Below are 22,961 nucleotides of genomic sequence, written 5' to 3'. Positions count from 1 at the left end.
ATTAAAAAAGACAACAATACGCTTTTGTAATCCACCGTATAAATTGGCACATTCTGAAACCTCAAAACCAACAAAAAAAAAAACACCATCACTGTACAAAATGTCAATGTTCGCAAGCACGCCCCAAGAGAATGTCGAGAAATCGTTCTTAGCGTTCTACGAGGGGTGGCTTGCGCGTCAAGAGAATTTGCTGAAACAGCTTCTCAGCGTGGCGCGCAATGGTCCTCTCTCACTACCAGCAATTTATGGAAGAGAAATCCAACGTGGCAAACGACGACGTTTACCTTCTCTTTTCTCCACCCTGGCTTTCCGCGTACGAAAGGGCTCTCCTCTGGATTGGGGACTACAAGCCCTCTCTAATTCACCGTTTAGTAGACGGCGCCGTGAAGGGGTTAACGGCGGAGCAGAGGGGGAGGGTGGAGAGAACGAGGGACAAGACGAAGAGGGCGGAGAGGGAGCTGACGGAGGCAGTAGCTTCAGTTCAAGAGAGCATGGCGAGTCGGCGGATGCTGGAACTGACGAGGGTGGTTGACGGCGAGATAATGGAGCAGGAGCGGCGCTTGAGGGGCTCGGGAAGGCGCTTGAGAAGGTTCTGGAGAGAGCCGATGAGCTTCGCGCGTTGGCCATGAGGAAGGTGGTGGGTATCTTGAGTCCGCCGCGGACGGTGGCGTTGCTGGCGGCGACGATGCACTTTCAGATGAGGGTCAGGATGTGGGGTTTGCAAAGAGCCGAGGTTGGACGGTCTCGTCGTTGACTCGATCTATTTATTCCCACAATTCTATTACCGATAACCGACCCAGGCGACACGTCCCTCCCTATTCGCGCGTTTTTTTTTTCTCTCTGTTTAATTAGTTTGATGAAAATAAGGGTCGTTGGATTTTTAGAAAGAAAAAAAAATATATATTTTTGATTATGAAAATGTTCATTTTTTTAGAATATTATCTTTATGGGACTTTCTTATTTATATGTCATTTAAGTTTAATTATTGTTTTAGTCCTTAAATTTAGAATGTATTTTTTAGTTTTTAAAATTTAAAATTATTTTTTGTCCATGATGTAAAAAAAAAATTGAAAAATTATTTTTTTAATTTTTGATATAATAAATTAACATTTTGTAATAGTTTTTAATTATTATAAATTAATTTTTACATTTTACTCCCTTAAATTTTCATTTTAAAATTATCACAAAATATTAAAAAAACTGTTATAAAATACTAAAATTTTTATAAATTATCAATTTATTATATCAACACCCAAAAAAATAATTTGTCAAAAGAATAAAAAACACACTTTTCAAATTTAGGGATTAAAACAGTAATTAAGATTATCATTTAATTTGTTATTTTTATTTAATATAAGATTTTACCTTCATTTTTTTTACTTCAACGTTGATTTTTTTGGTTATAGAATTAACATCAAAGCTTAATCCAATTCAAAGTTTCGAAACAATCACATACAGTTACGATGAGTGGCGAGGTGAGGCTCTGTTAGTGTTGCTTGCAACTTGCTCACACGATATTTCATACGACAGGATGAATAGTTGATCTTACAAATTCCCATGTAATTTTTTAATATGTTTTCTCACACATTTTTATAAAAAATTCAAAAAATCACTCATTATTAATTTGGATAGCATCACTTAATTTCTTTTTTTAAGTCATTTTCAATTTGTATAATCTTCTAGGTGCAACACATTCTTTGTTTTGTTTAGTTTTACATATATCACATGGATCATGTTTGAATTTCTCGCATTCTCATATGATTTTTCTCGAACGTTACAACATTAATATTTCACTTTCAACCTAGCATCTAATTATTTATTATTATGTTTAAAAATAAGTTTGACTTTAGTACTTGATCCAGCCTCATTAAAGTGAGTATGTGACATGATGCTCCAACAATAAAACTAAAACTGTCCACGCAAAATAACAATCGTTCAAGTGTCTTATCTTAGAAAAATAAAGATTTAATTGTATTTTTTATTCTTAATTTTTTAATTTTTAATGAATTTTACTCTCAATAAATTAATTTAACGTATTTTTTCTGTTAACATAATTATATTTTTTATCATCTATCATTTTACTATTTTACTGTTAACATAATTATATTTTTTTACCCCCAAGGTTTTTTTTGACAATTTTACACCAATTTTTTTTTTTGACAAATTCTATCCCTAATTTTAGAAATTATTAATGGAAAATGATGGAGATAAAAATTACAAGTTTCTTAAAAATTAGAAATAAAATGTGTGAAATTAAAAAGTTTGAAATAAAATTCGTTAAAAATTAAAAATTAGAGATAATAAATATAATTAGGTCAAAAATAAATAAAAGCAGAATAATACATGCCAGAATAAATAATCCAAGCATCAAATCAAAAAAAGCCTGACACCAAAATAAAAAAGTCTTTTTGCCAAAATAGATGTTTCATGCAATCGATCTTACACATAAAATGAGTGGGTGGGGGGAGAAACATGTAAATTAGATAGGCCCATTTTACCTGGGCTCCTATTTGGTGGATACTATTTTAGCCCATCATGATTCATGAACCACCGCTCCAATTTGACGGATACTCTTTCTTTTCTATTATGCTTTTATTTGATTGATTTTTTTTTTTCATTTGTATTTATTTATATGAACTTATCAAGACTTGATGTAATATAAAAGGCATTGTTTTAAACAAAAAGGTTTCAGTGAAGAAATTACTATAACTACATCAATTCAGGTAATACTAGTACAAATAGGCACTTGAGATTTAAATATTCTCATTTTTATTGAAAATTTTATAGTATCGCGGTTAAGAAGTGAAAGGTATAATGTTTGATGCATTCCCATAATTTTTTGTTTAGGCATTACACATTCATAAGTTTTGCGCACGTGAATTGTGTTTTTTTTTTCCCTTTCCAAAACGATATAAAGCTCCAATTAAATCTACTGCTGGTTTTTATAAAGAGAATGTGTCTTTATTTTTTAAAGAATAAAAAAATATATACATTGATGTTGTTAATATTTTTCATTGGCATTCAATCACAAATTGACGTATGATCAAATATAAAATAATTATCTTAAAATTCATATCAATAATAAATTTTTATTAATTGATAATATGAAATTAAAGTTATGCTAACAAGGCATGCCTATTAAGCTTTTTCAAAATAATAGTACTTTATAGTTATTAGAACACAAAAATAAATAAAGTAAAAATGTTCTATTGGAATTTTGAAATAGAGCGTAAATAATATAAAGTATCTATAATTGATACAAAAATTATGTTTTTATATCAATTATGAAGATGGAGTTTGAAAAAACAGGGTTTAAGAAATAGTAAAGATTGAAGGTAAAAAGGAATAGGGTTTTGAATAATAAAAAAGATGGGTGCAAAAATAGGTTTTATATTGTTTTTTAATATATACAAGAGTAATTTGTTGGTAAGAGTGTATACTTTTTTTTAAAAAAAAAAAAGAAGAACGTACACTTATTAGTTAAGGGAGTGTAAATATTAAAAGCCTAAAAGTTTTTTCTTTTAAATGGGTTTATATCATTCAACTTAGACTAGTTAAGATGTAATGTGAGTTTGAGATATGAATCCATCAAAATTAAAAAAATTATATTCCTTAATATATATATATATATATATATATATATATATATATATATATATATATATATATATATATATATATATTTCTTATTTATAAGATCCAAATTTAAAATAATATTTGTTTATTTTTATAAGACTTAATCTATTATTTTTCTTGCATTAATTATTTTAAAACTTAAAATATCTTTAATTTAAAGAAGAGGGAGAATATATTAAGAGAGATGAATATTAATTGCAGTTTTATAAAAAAATATAAATTTAAGATAAATTTATTGTTATCAACTAAATTAAATATTTTTCTTAATTTTGATTAATTAGGTAATTGAATTTGATATAATGAAACGAAATCAAATGTAATAAGTGAATTATTATATGAAAAATTCGTTGTATTTAATACTTATTTTAAAATGTGTGTTGGTATAATTAACTCTTGTATTATAAATTTGATATTTTTTACTGTGTATAATGACAATAACGAGATTAAAATTTATAATCTCATCGATTATTCAATTTCTTACCAGTGGATCCATCTTAGTTGGTTATTATAAATTTGAGTTGTTACTTTTTTTTAATATATGGAATTTCATATTGTAGTATTTTTCTTCTTGTAAAACAATACCTCAATTCATTATCATTTAATTTTTTTATACTTTTTGTATTTTTACAAAATTGTTAATTACTTAAAAAATTTCCTATTATGTTGAGTTTTATTTTTCTATCACTTCAAAACTCAACTTTAATAACATTTTTTTTTATTTATTTTTTACCGTAAATCACATCTTTCATACTTTCAATCTTTTTTCTAAACTTACGAAGTTTCATTTTAAAAAAAAAATAAACTACTTATATTTAGTAATATTTTAATCTTTTAAAATTTGTTTTTATCTAATGAAGTAGACTATAATTTATAAATGATTTATAATAATAAATTATTTATAATGAAAACATATTTATTTCTTCCTAATATCATAAATTTAAAATACCCGATCTTTATATATACACGATTAAACTCGTTAATATAATACCCAAGTTGATCTCATTAACTGTATTAATAAAGTATCACTTATATTAATACAACATGTATTCGGAATCGTCTATTCTAACAAGTTTATCATCACCTCTTATACGCTGGTCAATGTGGGATTCACTTTCCAAAGTGCCAATATTGACTATTGACCGACAATTTTTTTTTTTTGGCTCGTTCTTTATGAAAGTCAAAAGTATGTCTTCTTGTATTATTCGCACCATCTAGTAGTGCCAATGTGATGCACCTAGATTTTAATCTCCAATGGGACTGGCACTGTGCAATAGGGGAAAGACGCTATATTTTTTAATTGGGGTCAAAAGAAAGTTTTATTTTTAATGACTAGAATGAGATAAAAAATAATTTTAAATTCTTTTATTAATTTCATTATTTACATTGTATTGTATGATAAGTGTTGAATTTTTATTTTTTTAGGAGATTAGATGTATTTTTTATTTAATATTTTATATAAATATTAATAATTTTTAAAAATATTTAGTAATTGACAGGAAAAATATAACATTATTCTAAGATAAACATAGATCGCATAACAAGGCACGATGAGAGTAAGAACATGGTAGATAAAGATAAACTCTTATCCTATAGATTATGTGCTTGTTGCATTGCATCACGTCACATGTAACCTAATATACAATGCTACAATTTTATGTGAATGACAAAAATAAGAATTTTGTAAAATAAAACAACGTAATGCTTGTGGTTATAAAATGCTATTAATAGTGTTTTTATAAATATTTTATCAAATAATATTATTTGTGATTTTGTTTGTTTGTGATAAAAATAACAAGATTTAAATTTAGAATCTTGTATAAGCTATCTAAACCTCTCTTTATCAAGTCAACTGGTAGGTTTTATTATTGGTAAATTTAATACAACAACAATAAAATAATATAATTTCTATAACAATATATCATTTCTAAAGTGTTTAAAATCCTTGAACTATCAATTAATGTAAAAGTTTTACATTTTAAACCAATTAGAAATGATTTTTATATAATTTTAAATAAATTATCATAAAAAAATAAATTTACACCCATGCAGGCACAAAATTATATTTACGTTGGCAATAATGTTAATTAATGCTTATACCCTCATATTGGCTATAGCTATTTATGCCTGAAGTCAAAATTATTATGCTCACTTTTAATTGATTCAGTATAATATTTTATAATTTGTTTCTTTGACAAAGTGTTCAAAGTGTAGAAAATGAATACAATTATAATATTAATGAACAAAATCAATGAAAAAAGAGCATCAAATTAAAGTATAAAACATAAACCTTAATTGAAAAAAAATATTCAAAGATCATCCAATTCTAAAATATAAAACATCACAAATAAAATCATTTAAATTAATTATAAAAAAATTCAAAAATATTTTAATTTTCAACTATAAAATATCAAAAATTTATTATCCACGTATAAAAAATGACTATATTGTTTAATATACACCCACAAAATTTTATCAATAATTGCCCATACATAGACCCAAATCTATTTAATGGATGAATTCCCTTTGCTAGCTGCAGATAATTTTTTATCCAACTAAAGATTTAATGTTCATACATTAGGTGAAAAAGAAAAAAAATATTTAAAAGATACCGTGAATAAAGATGAGAAAAATGTTTTTTTATTAACAATAATGTAATCACTCGATTCAAAATTAGGTTATTTTAAAAAAGATCAATATATATTATCAAATTGAGTTACACTTATTGAATGGAAAAAACAATTAAAAATGAAGATATTTAATTTAAGAAAAATAGAAAGATAAATAAATAAATAAAAGCAAATAAGAAATGAAATAAAAATGACCGAATCTCAGACCTTTAAATTTCTCTCCTTTTTATTTTTCCTCCAAACACAGTTCATTTCTCCTTCACAAAACGATGGTAAGCGAGTTTAATTAGTTATACGCTTATCTTCACAGGTTTTCCACGCTCTGGAAAAGGGTGGTAGTCTTTGTGCGCTTAGTAAAAAAAGTAGTAGAACTGCTTCAAGGAAATAACCAATTATTGGCCGCGTGTGATCTCTGACGCAACATGCACCCATACACGTATTTGTATCTTTTTTTCGATTTGAGACAACTTCATTCACGTGTTTCTTTTAGGAGGCAACAAAGATAAGATTGTATGAGTGTTCTATCATCCTTGCTCTTCGTCTTGTCTTTCATATCACCTTGTATTTAATAATTAATATATGGGACTTTAATTTAGTGGTACCGCCACCATATCTGGCTGAATATTCTATTATTTATCCAATAATGCCTCTATCGACCTTGCATGTGTATGATATAATAGTATAAATGTATAATTAATTAATTAATTAATTATTAAGAGTATGGATTAGCATATGCTGTACAAGTTTTTCCTAGCTTTCGAATTAGTGACTAATTAAATTCTCTAGCCAGGCTGTTATTCCTTTTGCATTCACATTCGCTTGCTATAATGAACAATTTCCATTTTCCACCGTGTCTGAATCCTTAATTCTCATGAGCAAGAACCGGAGAAAGTTCCTATAATTCTCTGTTATATATACCACCAATAACCTGAGTCATGTGCTGATCACCAAATAATCAGAGACTAATTGTGTAGATGCATTTGAAACCTATTAATACTTAATTTGTGACGAAAGCTCTTGCTTTATTTTAAAAATAGAATTTGAATAAATATTCTTAATTGGAATTATTATAGTGATTAACTGGGGATTAGCACATGGTTTGGTGCCCAACCCTCGCACAATTAATCTTATATTATCGTCATTTCTTAACAAGCTTAAGCAGATAGAAATGTTTGGCAAATAGTTGCAATATTACAGTCAAATCATTATTTTTTTTTTCAGAATATTTTGACTGTACTGGCATTGGAAGAACATCTAGAAGATCTTGAAAAGCATATGCCTAGCTCGAGATAAATATATAATTGTATGCAAAGAATAAAATAGTTGAGGGAAGATTAACGTCCTGGTCGTTCACTATTCCTGACAGATGCATGGCTTGCAAGTTGCAATCAAATTCAAAATTTAAGATTAATGATGAATGTTAGGGAATTAAATGTTCCTATCAATCCAACTCAAAAATTCAACCCGAATCAATTAAGTTTGGTTTAAATTTCTTTCCTTATTCTGATTGAATTCGAATCAAACAAATTAAAATCCAATGTTATATTTACACATTTCAAATTTAAATCAAATCAAATCAATTATATATCTATTACACAACTTATGTTTTGGAGGCTAGTTTTCAATTTTATAATAAAAGTTTTTCACTTGCGAAAAAAAACTATATACCTATTATTATTATTACTATTTAATGTTTAATTTATATATCCACTATTGTATTCTTTTGGATCTTTTTATTGTATTTTATTTCAGTTTGTCTCTAAAATTAAGGTTGTGTTGGATAATTTAGTTTATTTTATTTTAATTATTATATATAGATGAAATTTTTTTATTTAATCAATTAATTATGTTATTTTTTATAATTTATGTGATTATTTAGTTGGTTATAAGTCTATAACATTTAAATTTTTGTTTACATTGTATTAAGACATTATTATTTGTCAAAATTAGGACAAAATTATGTTATTTTTAATTTTTTCAAAATATTATTTTTTAAAATGATCAGATATCTAATTACAAAGTTGAGTGAATCCGTTCATTATTGGTTTGATTAAATTAAATAAAAAATTCTGAAATTCAAATTAGACTGAACCAATTAAAATCAATTAATTTACATTTTATTTGTTCTTAAATTCAAACCAAACCGACTAACACACCTAATAAATATACATCGAAATCTTTTACAATTCACCTATATCCCATTTTTCCCCCTATTTTTTTGTGACCTATTTTTTATGAGGAATGTTAAATTGGTTTAGTTTTAAGAGATATTTTGATCCAAACCGGTTTGGTTCTTTAAAAAAATTAGCAATCTAAATGGAATCAACTCAATCACATTTGGAAGTGGTTCGGATCGGATCATCTAATAAAATAATAAAAAATTAAAAAAAAATCATAAGATGATGAAAAATATTAATAATAAAAATTATCAATCATACAACATAAAAACTATAAAACTATAAAATTACACAACATTAAAAATAATTATTTTTTCTAAAACAATATTAGTTTGAGTTGATTCAAATTCTACCCACTCAAATTGTATCCAAATCAGCGTCATTAAATTTGTAACTTTAAAACCCGAATCGATAATCTAAAATTAATAAATAAAAAAATCTCTTTATTTGAATTTATCGGATCATTGGATCATATGATACTCATAGTCCCGCCTATTTTTTATCTTTTCAATCATATTTATCATTTTTTCTTACTTTTTTTTTTGTTTTTGTTTTCTTTATCTCTTTCCTCAAGGCTCTATCCACCCCAATTTACCCAAAATGCGGTGCACGTGTAACATTACTCAAAGTTTTGTTTGCAAGTTTTTTTTTGGCAAGCATTGTTTGCAAGTTATAGCTAGGTAAGTCTTATATTCATTTCACGCGGATTATGTCATGGGCCCATGACCCTAGATTGGAATATAACTATAACTCATCGAGAATTTTTTATGCCCACAAAAATAATAAAATAATTGGGGAAGAAAATGACGGGTTGATTTACAATTTTTTTTTTATATACATGCGAAATAAGTTGATTTACAGTTTAGGCGTGCTAGCTTGAACCAGAAATGTAGCTAGGTACAAATAACGCTTGATTTCATTTTCTTTGGCTTCTCTATATCTCTTAATTTATTTACCCCTTTCAAATAAATTATCATGTCGTCTGAGAAAGAAAATTTTCTTTCCCTTTTTTTGTTGATAGCCTGAGCCATAAGAATTATAAGTCATTTTCATGATGCGTTTCCATGTGCAACATAAATATAATTCAAATTATCAGTATTCATTATAAAAATGTGTTTTTTTTCTCTCTCCAGAAAATTCATCTTCATACCGACACATGCATATTCTTTGAAGCCACGATTTCATTAAATACTGTCCTGGCATTTTATTTTATTTTACACTTCCTTTCTTTTCAGACTTTAATTTTAACTCAATTTTAATGTAATCCTTTTTAGATGCCAACTAATTAAAAATTATCTTAATTGTGACTTTTAAATTAATTATTATAAAAATTAATAATTTTAAATTATATAACAATATACGATTAAATAACAATGTAAAAAAAGTTACACTCTAATGTATTCCAATGTAAATTCTTTTTTTATATAGCATTTATGATTTATTTCAAGTTTAATTTCTATTACCGTCCTTAACATTAAGAATAAAAATAAATTGAGCTAAACAAGATTTTACTTAAATAGATTTTCCTTTGGGTCGTCTTTTGAATATATATAGTCCGCTTCTTTTGGGTCTTTTGAGTTTTGACCCTCCTTTTAATTAAAAAAAAAATGAATTGATCAAATTTGCACAATTTTTTTATTCATAAATTTGCAGGATTTGAAAATACTAAATTGTCAAATTTGAGAAGACTAAATTGGAAAATTAATTCACTATATTGGGAGACAAAAGATGCAATTAAATCTACTCCATCATTTGTCGCATATTTGAATGCTGTTGCCCTGTTTGATTGGGGTCAGTTCTGTTCCTAATTGCTGACTCGTCCATAATAATACAATTTTTGTCATTTTCCTCGTCAATCATACAGCCTTTCTTTTTGCCTTTGCTACTCCTCTTTTCTTCTTTTCTCTTTAGAATATATTTTAAGTCCTGCTCAATCGCACTTCACTCTAAAAAATCAATGGTTTTTTTTCTTACGTATACGCGTCCCTACCATTAAGCATAAATCAATTTCATTCAAAATAAGTTTTTTCTTTTTTGTCAAATTTTATATTGGACATGATGAATTAGCCGTTAACTGGAGTGTGGTTGTCAAGAACTAGAAGGCCAGTGATAATGCAGCTAGTATATAGTACTATAAAAGTCATTGTTTTTCTGGCTGGAAGATATTGGAGAGAACTGGTTGGTGTTAATTATGACGTTTGCCTCTATAATTTTCCCCCCCTTTAATAAGTGGTCCTAGAAAATCATCTCTCAGAGGCTAATAAACTCAAAAAATATACACTAAATTATATTGCTTGGCCATAGCGTTTAATTTTATTCGTTTTTTCATCGGTATAGAATCTGATTCAGTCATACATATATATGGTATCGTAAGTGTACATGTTTATGGCGTGCCTTAGCTATAAGTTTCCCCTAACTGATTGTTAATTTGCGATGGTACATTGTTACAAGTATAGTGTATATAGCATTTGAGGGCGTATTTTTGGAATGATTTTTCATCTTTTTTCCTTGTAACCATGCTGAGTATTGATTCTCTTTTTGATCCAGAAGGTCGTGACACTGATGACAGCTTTAAATTCCTTCGAATAAAAAAAGATTATCAATAATAAAAAAGATGCTATAACATACCATAATACCAACACTTTGAGAAGGAGAAGGATATATAATGTTGCTGTGCAGCTTGGGAGATAGGAAAACGAATATCCATTCTAATTTGTTGCATCAAAAGGCAAAAGGTCTTTTAGTGACAGAAGCAATATCTAAATATCTTCCATGTTTTAATTAAAGCATTAACCTCTCATAATTGGGTGGTAAAAGATTCAATTGCCTCTTTAGCATCTAAATTTAATTATAATAGCTAGATTTGTTGCTGTTCTTTTTCTCATTATCATTTTCAATTTAACTCTGTTTATAAACATTGGACAAAAACATGTGCATGTTACTGGATTAGCACTAGGACAAAGGAGTGACACACCAAAAAAAATTCTTAAAGAGAGCGAATTGAAAGAATGTGAAATAAATAATACAAATTGGAAATATATGGTGAAAGTTTTGAATACGTTTCCAGCGAATCTAATAGTGAATATATTTATGATTATACAACTTATTTATGTGGCTATCAAATATGAATGATGTTGACAACTTGACATTGTTTCTTTAATCCCATATGCATAAACCCAATATAGCTCTATCTATCCAAAAAGAAACCCATTATATGGCTCTTAGTAGCCTATATATCTCCGACTTGCCTGATATGAATTCTAAACTCGAACTGTTTTAACGTGCCAAAGCAATTAGACTGTCATACGAGTATATTAGATAATTGACTATATTGAATCAACGACTTGAGTAGATTTGCTATGCGTTTTCCTCCATAAGATTTGGATTGTCATTTCCTCCATAAAATTTAAATTATAGATTCTGTCAATGTTTTAAAGTGCAATCACAGTTAGAATCTAAAAATAAACGGTGTTATGAAAAATTGCAAACAAATTAATGTGGCCAATATAACCGCAGTGGTAGTCGCAATATGGTAAAGCAAACTTCAAAAACTTTGATGTTGCCAGGTGCAATTTTTGTTTCAAACCTTAATTTAAAACCCTGTCTTTTATTACTCTGTGATAATGTGATATTTTTATGTGAAACACAGAAGAAGTACAGAACAATGTAATCGCTCTTCAAAATTCGTCATTTGTTGACGATGTCATGCATCCATTAATCCTTGTAAGTCAAACTGCATCTGATAGTCAAAATGGAACTTATTCATATTCAGATATTTGAGTCAAATGGTCATCCATATATAACAGGGTAAATGAATTATTGATATTTATTGAATTATTGCTACAAAAAAGAAGGTTAACTAACGCCACGTATACATGCACGTTCTAAGATAAAACCATTCAGTAGGACTTGTCCAAGAAAAGAATAAAATAACTAAGGGAAAAAGAAAAAAAAAAAAAAAGGCAAACGAATATTCAAAAGAAAGAAAATCATGAGCAGTATTTAATTCACAAGTCGCGTGTTTTTTTTTCTTCTTATCGACAAAAATAAATGGTTACTCCCTCGGTCTTTACATATAAGATTATTTTAATTAATTCATATATTTTTTTAAAAATAATAATTAATATAATTAATAATATTAAATTTATTAAACATTCGTATTATCTTGTTAAAATTATCTTTAAGTTTATTAAGACTTATAATCTCTTTCTTTTTATTTAATTCTTTCTATGTTTAATTAATTAACTAATGTGTGTTAGTCATCGTATAAGAGAAATATTATATTTATGTTCTTTTTATGTAACTATATTTATATTTTAAATATATAACATTTATTATGAAATAATAAAAGATATTTAAATAAAAAAATAATACAAAACACAATTTAAAAAAATATTATAAAAAGGAATAAATAAAATTAAAAAAAGATTTTTATAGTTAAAAATCGAAATCATAATTATTAAATTTTATCATCGAAAAAATCGAACGCAACCTTTCCTTCCATTTTTTTTTCATTAAACAAACCTTATAATTCCACGTAATTTTAGTCTTTATTTTAAGAATTAGTAATAGTACGCTACATTAAAACTTGACCCTGATTATTTCCGCAGATAGAGGTCTGAAGATGAATGCTAATCTTGAACAGAGAAAGTGAGGAACCTTGCTTTATAAATGTGAGAGGTAAAAGTGGGGAGAAGAATCTTTAGCAACTAGAGGGGAACCAATAGCATCGACGAGATTGGTACACACAAATAGCGGTGCTGCATGTTGATGTGTTCAAGAATGTGCAAATGGCACTCGAAAAGGAGCTGCTAGTTTTTGCTGTTTGTTTTTTGTTAGGATGGTTTGACATTGAAAGTTTAAAAATTAATTTTTTAAATTATAAATATTTAATAAAATTTGTTGTCAAAATAATTGAAAAGTATAAAATAAATAAAATAATGATTTATTTTTAAAATTATAATAAGAAAAATTATCAATATAATATATGAAGGATAAAAATAAAAGATAATATAAAAAATTAAAAACTAAAAATTAACATTTTAAAAAATTAAAAATTAACTGAAATATTTTATCGAGTTTAACCTTCATAAATAATAATCATAATTTATCTGGGTTCTATGTTAATTTAATATATTTTTTATTTGCTGATAAAAAAAATATGTGAGTGCACCACATAATCCGATTACATCCACTAATTTATGTAATAATTTTGAGTTGAATATGATTGATAATTTAGCATTGTGTTACATTATTGAGAGGGAGTGAAATGTACACTTAAATTTTAAATACTAATTTTATAAGAAGAAAAAATCCATATGGCTTTTGATATGAGAACGTAAATTCATTTACGTGTAGAATAATATAAGAAGGGTTTGCTAAAAATTCTATATGACATGGAGAGTTTTCATATTAAAACAATTAATAAACTTATCAATAGTCATTATATTCATTAGATATATCATATGTTAGGAGAAAAAACATGTTATGTAACGATCATATAAAATGATTTATAGTATCCTTTAATCATAAATTATTATATATCATTAGTTTATTATATTTTTACATATTAATGTAATTATTTTTATATTGTCATATAATTATTAATTATTATATACATATATATGTGTATTGTTTAAGATTCATAAAATACATGTGACATTCTATGTAATATTTTGAGACACGTGTTAATTCCTATGTCAGTCATTCTTCTTTGGAGTGCAAATGCTCGACCCTCAGCCGGATTTTCCAATCAACAGGTTATCTCTAACATAATAATATTTGAATATCTGATCCATTGATAGATAATTAATTATCTATAAGGTCACATATTATCTACAAGGTACGATTATCTTCTACCTTTTATTTATAAACAAATGTTTATCTCTAATATTATTTATAATCTTTCGACTATTATATACAAGCGAAAATTATCTGTAAAAGATATAACAACCCTACAAACAAAGACTAACAGTCACACTCAACCCTTAAAAATAAGCATGTGTCCCCTTCTCTCTCACTCAAGTTATACTTAAGCATTTAATTATTTTATTATCTTAACTTATATTATTACTTGAGTATCAAAGTTGTTCATTTTGTAGGTTTCCTCTCCTTTCAAAGACACATTTTTAAATTGACGTGTGAAATGAAATCCTACTTCATTCACCTCTATCCTAATATGTTAGGATTCCAAATTTTGATAAGAATAATATATAATTAAAAATTATTTATTTATAATAAATAATTTTAAAAGTATATCTAAACTAATGTTTAATTAGTCAATAATGTAAAATTTTTATTCTGACAACATATTAAATTAAACTAAATAGTCGATTTTATTCCGCTGAATAAAGTGTGGTAATTCATTTTATGATTGACGCCCCTCCCCAAAAATTATTTTTATGATATAAAATGATTGTAATCAATTTGTAGATTGTATCCGATTGTGGCAACTATCAAAGATTTCATTGGCAGAGCTGGTCATTATTTTTGGGGTCATGCCTGTAGAGAAGCTGCCCAAGTAGTTTATGCTCTTGTAAAGTTTGGTTTTTCCATTTAGGGAGAGGGTAGAATTTTATACTATTTTGCTTTCCTTTCTTTCCAGTCTTGTTTTGACTGAAGTATATGGTATTTCTTTCCCTTGTGGTTTTTAATAGATGTCCTTCTCTTGGACCCGGGGTGTCTTAACCACATGTTAGGAAAAAAAAAATTATAGATTGTATTGCAAAATGAGTAAAGTCTCATTATGCACTAAATACTTTCGCTATCACATTCATTACTTTCAGAAATGAAGCTTAATTAAACCGCAATTAGTACCTTTTTTTTTGCTGGGGTAAGTGAATCTCCATTTGAAACAGCGACATTTGCACTCTTTCTGTTTCTGCTTTCTAGAACAACAAGAAACTTGTCATTTGTTTATTTAGAAGAAAAAAAAATAGTCAGTTTCGGCGGCTAGACACTTCCGTATGTCTCCTGCTCTCTTCCTTATCGCTTCTCCTTACCTTCGAATTAAATTATAAATCCCTAGCCAGTAGCTAATATTAATTTTATTTTTAAAAGAACGATATTATCAATATGATTTTTCGTTGTCAAGATAGCAAAAATCCAAAATAGAATCATCTATTAAGGACAAAATAATCAAATATGTAGTCGCAGTTTATGCAATAATATTTCCGTAATACATTGTTGGCTGATAAAAAAGTGTAAGTTGTTGCACTGACACGTACCATTGGCTTGATATTGTATTTTTGCTTTCTTTTGTGTAAACGCCTAAACGGTACAATATTTGGATGAGAATATGTATGGATAAGTGAGGGTAAAAAATGATGTAAATGATTGCATCAACATCGCTTTTAAATACTAAAACTCGGGTTGTATAATTGAATTGCAAATTTGTTAGCAGCTCTACTTTTCATTTTGCATATTTTGTTTTGTGTTAAATAAAAAAGGAAATCTAAGTCATTTGATAGAATAGAATGAAAATGTGAATATTATAAATTTTTGATATCATATTTAATTCTTACCGATAATTATTTTTTTTTGGAACAACGTATAAATTCACTTGTCTTTCTAAATAAAATAGAATTATGTCAACGGTTGTGTCAAAAACACTAAATAGACGCGGGGTCCCTCTTGCTCATATTCTAATTTAATCAAATCCATTTGCATATTTAGCTACTCCAAAGGTGGCCCTCAAAAAAACAAAATAAAAAAAACTACTCCAAAGGATACACCCACTCGTGGTTATTCACTGTTGTTTCCGACACCAATACAAGAATAATATCGAGTGTAAATTTTCTTTTGTTGATTTATAATCTACTAGTTTCTTTCCAAATAAAATTGATTGCCATACAATGTTTTATTGGCCTATAATATTATAGGTATTAATTAATCCAATAGTATTTGAACTGAGATACATATACCGACAAACATACTTCCGTAATCACTAGAGAAACCCCCAAATTCAGGCTCTAAATTTTGATTTGAAATATCCTATTTTCAGTAAAAATATTTATCTATATCTCACAGTAATATCATCATCGATCCGATCCCTATCTATATACATAACGTGGGAGTTCATTCAATTAGATAATAACCTACAAAATATCCTCCTTTAAGTAAAACATCTATTAATTAGATAACTAATGTACAAATATTATTTTGCTTAATCAATAAATCAAGCACCTCTCATTTTCTTTCCTATAAAAAAGCAACGCACCAATTGTGCAATAACAATAGTAGTTACTCCTTAATATTGTTTTGGTGTAGTATTTTCTTTCATTTTATCTTGACAAAAGGATCTTCTTTCTTTTGTTTTTAATGCATTATATATTTGTTTTTTCTTTTCAGGGTAACACGGAGGTGTTCTACTGTTCTTTGTTCATGCAATCATTTATGATAGTCTTGCCTAAGTCAATGACTGTATCTGTATGTACATACTACATACATTGACACTGGCTGCTTCCAGTTTCATATCCGTCTACTTGGTGGGCCTTCTTCCACACGCATTCAATCACTGGTCCAAGGGACGATAGGAAAAAAAAAACTAGTGAATACTTAACAAAACTAGTTGAGTAAAAAAAATCAAACGAAAAAATCAAATGCTTAATTACAAAAAGTGTCCTTCTATTTTTTCTATTTCACTAAATCAGTTTTTCTATTTTTTAATTCACTATCAGAGTCATTCTATTTTTCCAAATTTACTATCTAAGTCTCCAGGAGAAAAATTGAACGTTGATTGTTAGCTTAAAACATTGATTGCATAATCGAGTCCTTCCTCTTACCTCCCAGTGCTTCAAATATGAAGACTTGTAACAATTCCACCATGGACCGGTCAATGTTGAAGCTTTTCCTTTTGGCGAACAATGCCATTGTCCAGGGAGCTGAGTTTCCGCCTTTGCCGTTTGTGATGTTGCCATTGCAGTATTTGATGTCGAGGAGGAGAAACGATGTAAGGGAGATTATGGTTGTCAAAACGCACACCTTGTTGTTGTTTTTGAGATAATTTTTAGTTACCTAATTACTGATGAGGGTAAATTGGAAATATCTCTTAAACGACCAATTATATGCGGACACTTGTTATTCAACGTTCAATTTTTCCTCTGGGGACTCAAATAGTGAATTTGGAAAAATAAGAGGACTCCGATAGTGAAGCAAAAACATACGGGAACTGATTTAATTAAATGAAAAAAAGGGTTAAGCCAAAATCAAAAGAAGAAAAGGACCGTTGTAACAAAAACACAAACATGAACAACCTTTTGTCTTGTAAACTACTGTACATCATAATCCAACGATGTCGTTAGGCTTAAGATGCTTTACCGCATGATTGGGTAAGTGGGTCAGACCGCCTCGCATAAGGTCTGCCTACATAAGGCCGCATTGATAGCAAATCACCATCTCATACTCTTACACAGACTTAATATATTGATCCACCCACGTCTTGTGGCCCAAACAGGCTGGTCCACCAACCTAATTAAAAAAATCTACAATTAAAAAAAAAAAACAAATTCTAAAGAGAGAGAAGGACCGTGTGTTACGTTTAAGAGAGGAAACGAAAAACCTAAACGATAGTGACGTGGTGGTGACATAATGAAAATGACAGATCAAATCGTGGTAAGGAGATCCGCACAGGGAGAAGTGGAGAATAGAGTGTGAGGCCGTGAGTTGCACACGCCGACACACGTGAGGAGGGGCTGGCGTCGCGTCACGGTGGTTATGGGCATGAGACGCAACGTGCTACATGAAGGAAGTGATGGTTATGACAAAGAAGAAGGAACGAGTGAACATTGAAGGAGTGGGAAGAAGTTTATTGTGCGTTATTGTGTTATACTTGTGCATTTAGTGTGTTGTGTTGGTCGGTGGTTCGAGGTATGGGACAACCCGCGAATCCCACAGTCCAAAATTGTACAACACACAAATTATACAAAGTGGATCCAAAATCCTACATAACTATTAATTCTTAAAAAAATTTGATCTATAATCTATGCTAACCACAACCCCACAAATCGATTCATGAACCTAAACCTATTTACATACCGTGACATCACGGCCATCTTTTTTCCTTCAATGTCACTACTTAAACTATGTTGAAATTGAAAGTCCCAAATAAAAACAGAGGTCCTCGCAGCCATTTTCTTTGACACTCTCCAAACATGTTCGCCACCTTTCGACTCCTTCTTCTTCTCTCATTCCTCTCACTACTCACCAGCGCCCAATCCGAAGACCAGCGTCAAATCCTTCTGAACCTAAAATCCACCCTCCACAATTCAAATTCCAAACTCTTCCACTCATGGAACGCCACCAATTCCGTTTGCACCTTCCTCGGAGTCACTTGCAACTCCCTCAATTCCGTCACGGAAATCAACCTCTCCAACCAAACTCTCTCCGGTGTTCTCCCGTTCGACTCGCTCTGCAAACTTCCGTCGCTTCAAAAACTCGTGTTCGGTTACAACTACTTAAACGGGAAGGTTTCAGAGGACATTAGAAACTGCGTTAAGTTACAGTACTTGGACTTGGGAAACAACCTTTTCTCTGGTCCCTTCCCCGACATATCTCCTCTCAAACAAATGCAATACCTGTTTTTAAACAAAAGTGGATTTTCGGGAACTTTTCCGTGGCAGTCGCTGTTGAACATGACGGGTCTGTTACAGTTAAGTGTCGGAGATAACCCTTTCGACTTAACGCCCTTTCCCAAAGAGGTTGTGAGTCTCAAGAATCTCAATTGGCTCTACCTATCGAACTGCACCCTCGGATGGAAGCTTCCGGTAGGACTCGGCAACCTCACGGAGCTCACCGAATTAGAATTCTCCGATAACTTCCTCACCGGCGATTTTCCCGCGGAAATTGTGAACCTTCGGAAGCTCTGGCAGCTTGAGTTCTTCAACAATTCCTTCACGGGAAAGATTCCAACCGGCCTGAGAAACCTCACAAAGCTTGAGCTTTTGGATGGGTCCATGAATAAACTCGAAGGGGATTTGTCTGAATTGAAGTACTTGACCAATCTGGTTTCGTTGCAGTTTTTCGAAAACGATTTGTCGGGGGAGATTCCGGTTGAGATAGGCGAATTCAAACGCCTCGAGGCTCTGTCTTTGTACAGGAACAGATTGATAGGTCCCATTCCTCAGAAGGTTGGTTCCTGGGCCAAGTTTGATTACATCGACGTGTCGGAGAATTTCTTGACGGGGACGATTCCGCCGGATATGTGTAAAAAGGGAACTATGTCGGCGCTGCTCGTGCTTCAGAACAAGCTCTCCGGCGAGATTCCGGCCACCTACGGGGACTGTTTGAGTTTGAAACGATTCAGAGTCAGCAACAACTCGCTCTCCGGTGCCGTCCCTCTTTCAATTTGGGGATTGCCAAACGTGGAAATAATCGATATTGAGATGAATCAGTTATCAGGTTCGATTAGTTCGGATATCAAAACCGCGAAAGCACTCGGTTCAATATTCGCCAGGCAGAACCGGTTGTCCGGTGAAATACCAGAAGAAATCTCAATGGCGACGTCGTTAGTGATTGTGGACCTGAGCGAGAATCAAATCTTTGGGAACATTCCAGAGGGAATCGGCGAGCTTAAACAACTAGGTAGCCTTCATTTACAGAGCAACAAGTTATCAGGTTCGATACCGGAATCTCTAGGTTCCTGTAATTCCCTCAACGACGTTGACCTATCTCGAAATTCATTCTCTGGAGAAATCCCTTCCTCGTTGGGTTCTTTCCCCGCTTTAAATTCTCTGAATCTTTCAGAGAACAAACTCTCGGGTGAAATCCCAAAGAGTTTAGCTTTCCTCAGATTGAGCCTCTTTGACTTATCGTATAACCGGTTAACCGGTCCAATTCCACAGGCTCTAACCCTAGAAGCTTACAACGGAAGCCTCTCGGGAAACCCTGGTTTATGCAGCGTCGACGCGATTAACTCGTTCCCGCGTTGCCCTGCTTCCTCTGGCATGTCGAAGGACATGCGCGCGCTCATAATATGCTTCGCGGTGGCTTCGATTTTGTTGCTCTCGTGTTTGGGCGTTTACTTGCAACTCAAGAGGAGGAAGGAAGATGCGGAGAAATACGGAGAGCGTTCGCTGAAGGAAGAAACGTGGGACGTGAAATCGTTCCACGTGTTGAGTTTCTCGGAGGGAGAGATTCTAGATTCCATCAAGCAGGAGAATCTCATAGGAAAAGGAGGCTCGGGGAACGTGTACAGGGTCACTCTTTCCAATGGGAAAGAACTCGCGGTGAAGCATATTTGGAACACCGATGTCCCTGCAAGGAGAAAGAACTCGTGGAGTAGCACCCCCATGCTTGGGAACAAGCACGGTGGTGGTGGGAAGTCAAAGGAGTTTGACGCGGAGGTTCAGGCTTTGAGCTCCATAAGGCACGTGAATGTTGTAAAGCTTTTTTGCAGCATAACCAGCGAGGATTCGAGCTTGTTGGTGTACGAGTATTTGCCCAATGGGAGCTTGTGGGACCGGCTTCACACGAGTAGGAAGATGGAGCTTGATTGGGAAACCAGGTATGAAATCGCGGTTGGGGCAGCAAAAGGGTTGGAGTATTTGCATCATGGGTGTGAGAAGCCTGTGATTCATAGAGATGTTAAGTCCAGTAATATTTTGTTGGATGAGTTTTTGAAACCTAGGATTGCAGATTTTGGACTTGCTAAGGTTATTCAGGCCAACGTTGTCAAGGATTCCTCCACTCATGTCATTGCCGGAACCCACGGATACATTGCTCCTGGTTAGCATTTACTACTAGCTCCTGTCTTTTTATAAGAAATAAGTTTTAGTGTATTTTGTATGTTAATTTGACAATCTTTAATCATGCTTATTAATGTATGGATTTTGTTTGAATTGGTGTAGAATATGGCTACACGTACAAAGTGAATGAGAAGAGTGATGTGTACAGCTTTGGAGTGGTGTTGATGGAACTAGTAACTGGGAAAAGGCCAACTGAACCAGAATTTGGGGAAAATAAGGACATAGTGAGCTGGGTTCATAACAAGGCAAGGAGCAAAGAGGGACTTAGGAGTGCGGTGGATTCGAGAATTCCGGAGATGTATACAGAGGAAGCTTGCAAGGTGTTGAGAACAGCAGTGCTGTGCACGGGGACTCTTCCGGCTTTGAGACCAACCATGAGAGCTGTGGTTCAAAAGCTTGAGGATGCCGAGCCTTGTAAATTGGTTGGGATTGTTATTACCAAAGATGACAGTGAAAAGAAAATAGGAGTCAACGACAAGTAATGTATTGTATTCCATCCTCCATAGTTGGTTACAACCGGACTGAAGATTATGGATCATCATGAAGTTGAAGGGGAACCAACCACCTCCACGAGTTATCTATAATTGATGTAAATTTTCCCGGAAAGAGGGAACACTGTAAAATATTAGTCTTGGCTTCTTTAATGTCTATTTTAAAGTGGAAGACTTGTGTAGTAAAAGGGTCTGCATCTAGTACTCCCAATAAAAGAAAAAAAAGAGAAGCAAATTCCTTCTTCCTTAATTTACTAATTAAATGAAACTGGTAGTGTCCAAATAATTGGTTTTAATTTTTATCCTATCCCAGTCAGTGTATCATAAATTGGTATTTATAAGATGACTGTGACTAGTGTGCATATTCCTTCCTCTTTTCAATTTAGGATAACCTAAATCCAACGAAAACTGGATAATAACAGATGATTGTGCGATGTCATAAGGCAAATTGCCCCGGAACGGGTGAAGGAAAGACAAGGCTAATCGAATGCTTAATTTACATACATGAAAATGGCAGATAACTGATCTCTGATCCAAAATAGTATGTTCATGCATCTATATTGAGTGTTGTATTTTTTTTGTATCATTTATCGCTATCATCTGCCTCCTTTAGTCTTTATGAGGTAAGGTGTGCTAAAGCCAAATTCAGTTCATTTTGCTTTTATTCATTCACGGTCTACTTAGTGGATTCTAGACGTGGCCATTAATGAATGGTAAAGTAGTAAATTCCTTTTAAAAGATAAATTAAAAAGAAAAAGCTAACAAATACTTTCAAAACACTAGTTGAAGAATAAAAGTAAAACAATAAAGGATTAACTTAAGGCGTATCTTGGAGTCAGGAGGGTTATATGGTTGCCTGGTGAAAATTATACGGTATATATAATCTTTATAGTGATCATTTTTGACTAAGAATCTTCCTGTAAATTGATGGTATTTCGCTCAGGATATTTAATGTCAGGTAATTGAAAAATTCATATGAACCTTTAATCATGAGTGTTTGATACAGATTTGTTTCTCGACAAGAATAATTCTATTTTTTAGAGAGAAAAAAACTTGACTCGGCATAAAACCAATGGAACAATGGATCAATATTATTATAGCATGCAGCTTAGGTAATTATGTGTAGATAACCAGTTGAAAACAACCATATCATGATACTTGTATGACAAGTGAAATGTGGCTGTTTTGTTGTGCTGAATGCATTTTTGTCAGGAAATTAACTTCAGTGCATTTGACTACATTTTCTTTCACCATGTACATAAATGGCTCCAGACCTTTACAAGTACT

General features: G+C 31.0%; 2 protein-coding genes across 2 annotated transcripts; both read left to right on the top strand.

Annotated features, from left to right (window-relative positions):
* The first annotated feature begins 218 nt into the window (after positions 1 to 218).
* LOC114414248 (transcription factor TGA2.3-like) lies at positions 219 to 629 on the top strand. Its single transcript, XM_028378548.1, has one exon. The coding sequence runs from the start codon at positions 219 to 221 to the stop codon at positions 627 to 629; it is 411 nt and encodes a 136-aa protein (XP_028234349.1).
* Positions 630 to 18,496: 17,867 nt separating this feature from the next.
* On the top strand, positions 18,497 to 22,036 carry LOC114415202 (receptor-like protein kinase 7). Its single transcript, XM_028379793.1, has 2 exons — positions 18,497 to 21,163; positions 21,286 to 22,036. Exons 1-2 carry the CDS (start codon positions 18,592 to 18,594, stop codon positions 21,663 to 21,665), a joined length of 2,952 nt encoding a protein of 983 aa, XP_028235594.1. The 5' UTR covers positions 18,497 to 18,591; the 3' UTR covers positions 21,666 to 22,036.
* The last annotated feature ends 925 nt before the right edge of the window (positions 22,037 to 22,961 follow it).

Source organism: Glycine soja, chromosome 6, assembly GCF_004193775.1.
Source record: "Glycine soja cultivar W05 chromosome 6, ASM419377v2, whole genome shotgun sequence".
NCBI lineage: Eukaryota > Viridiplantae > Streptophyta > Magnoliopsida > Fabales > Fabaceae > Glycine > Glycine soja.
This window is presented reverse-complemented; position numbering and strand designations above follow the sequence as displayed.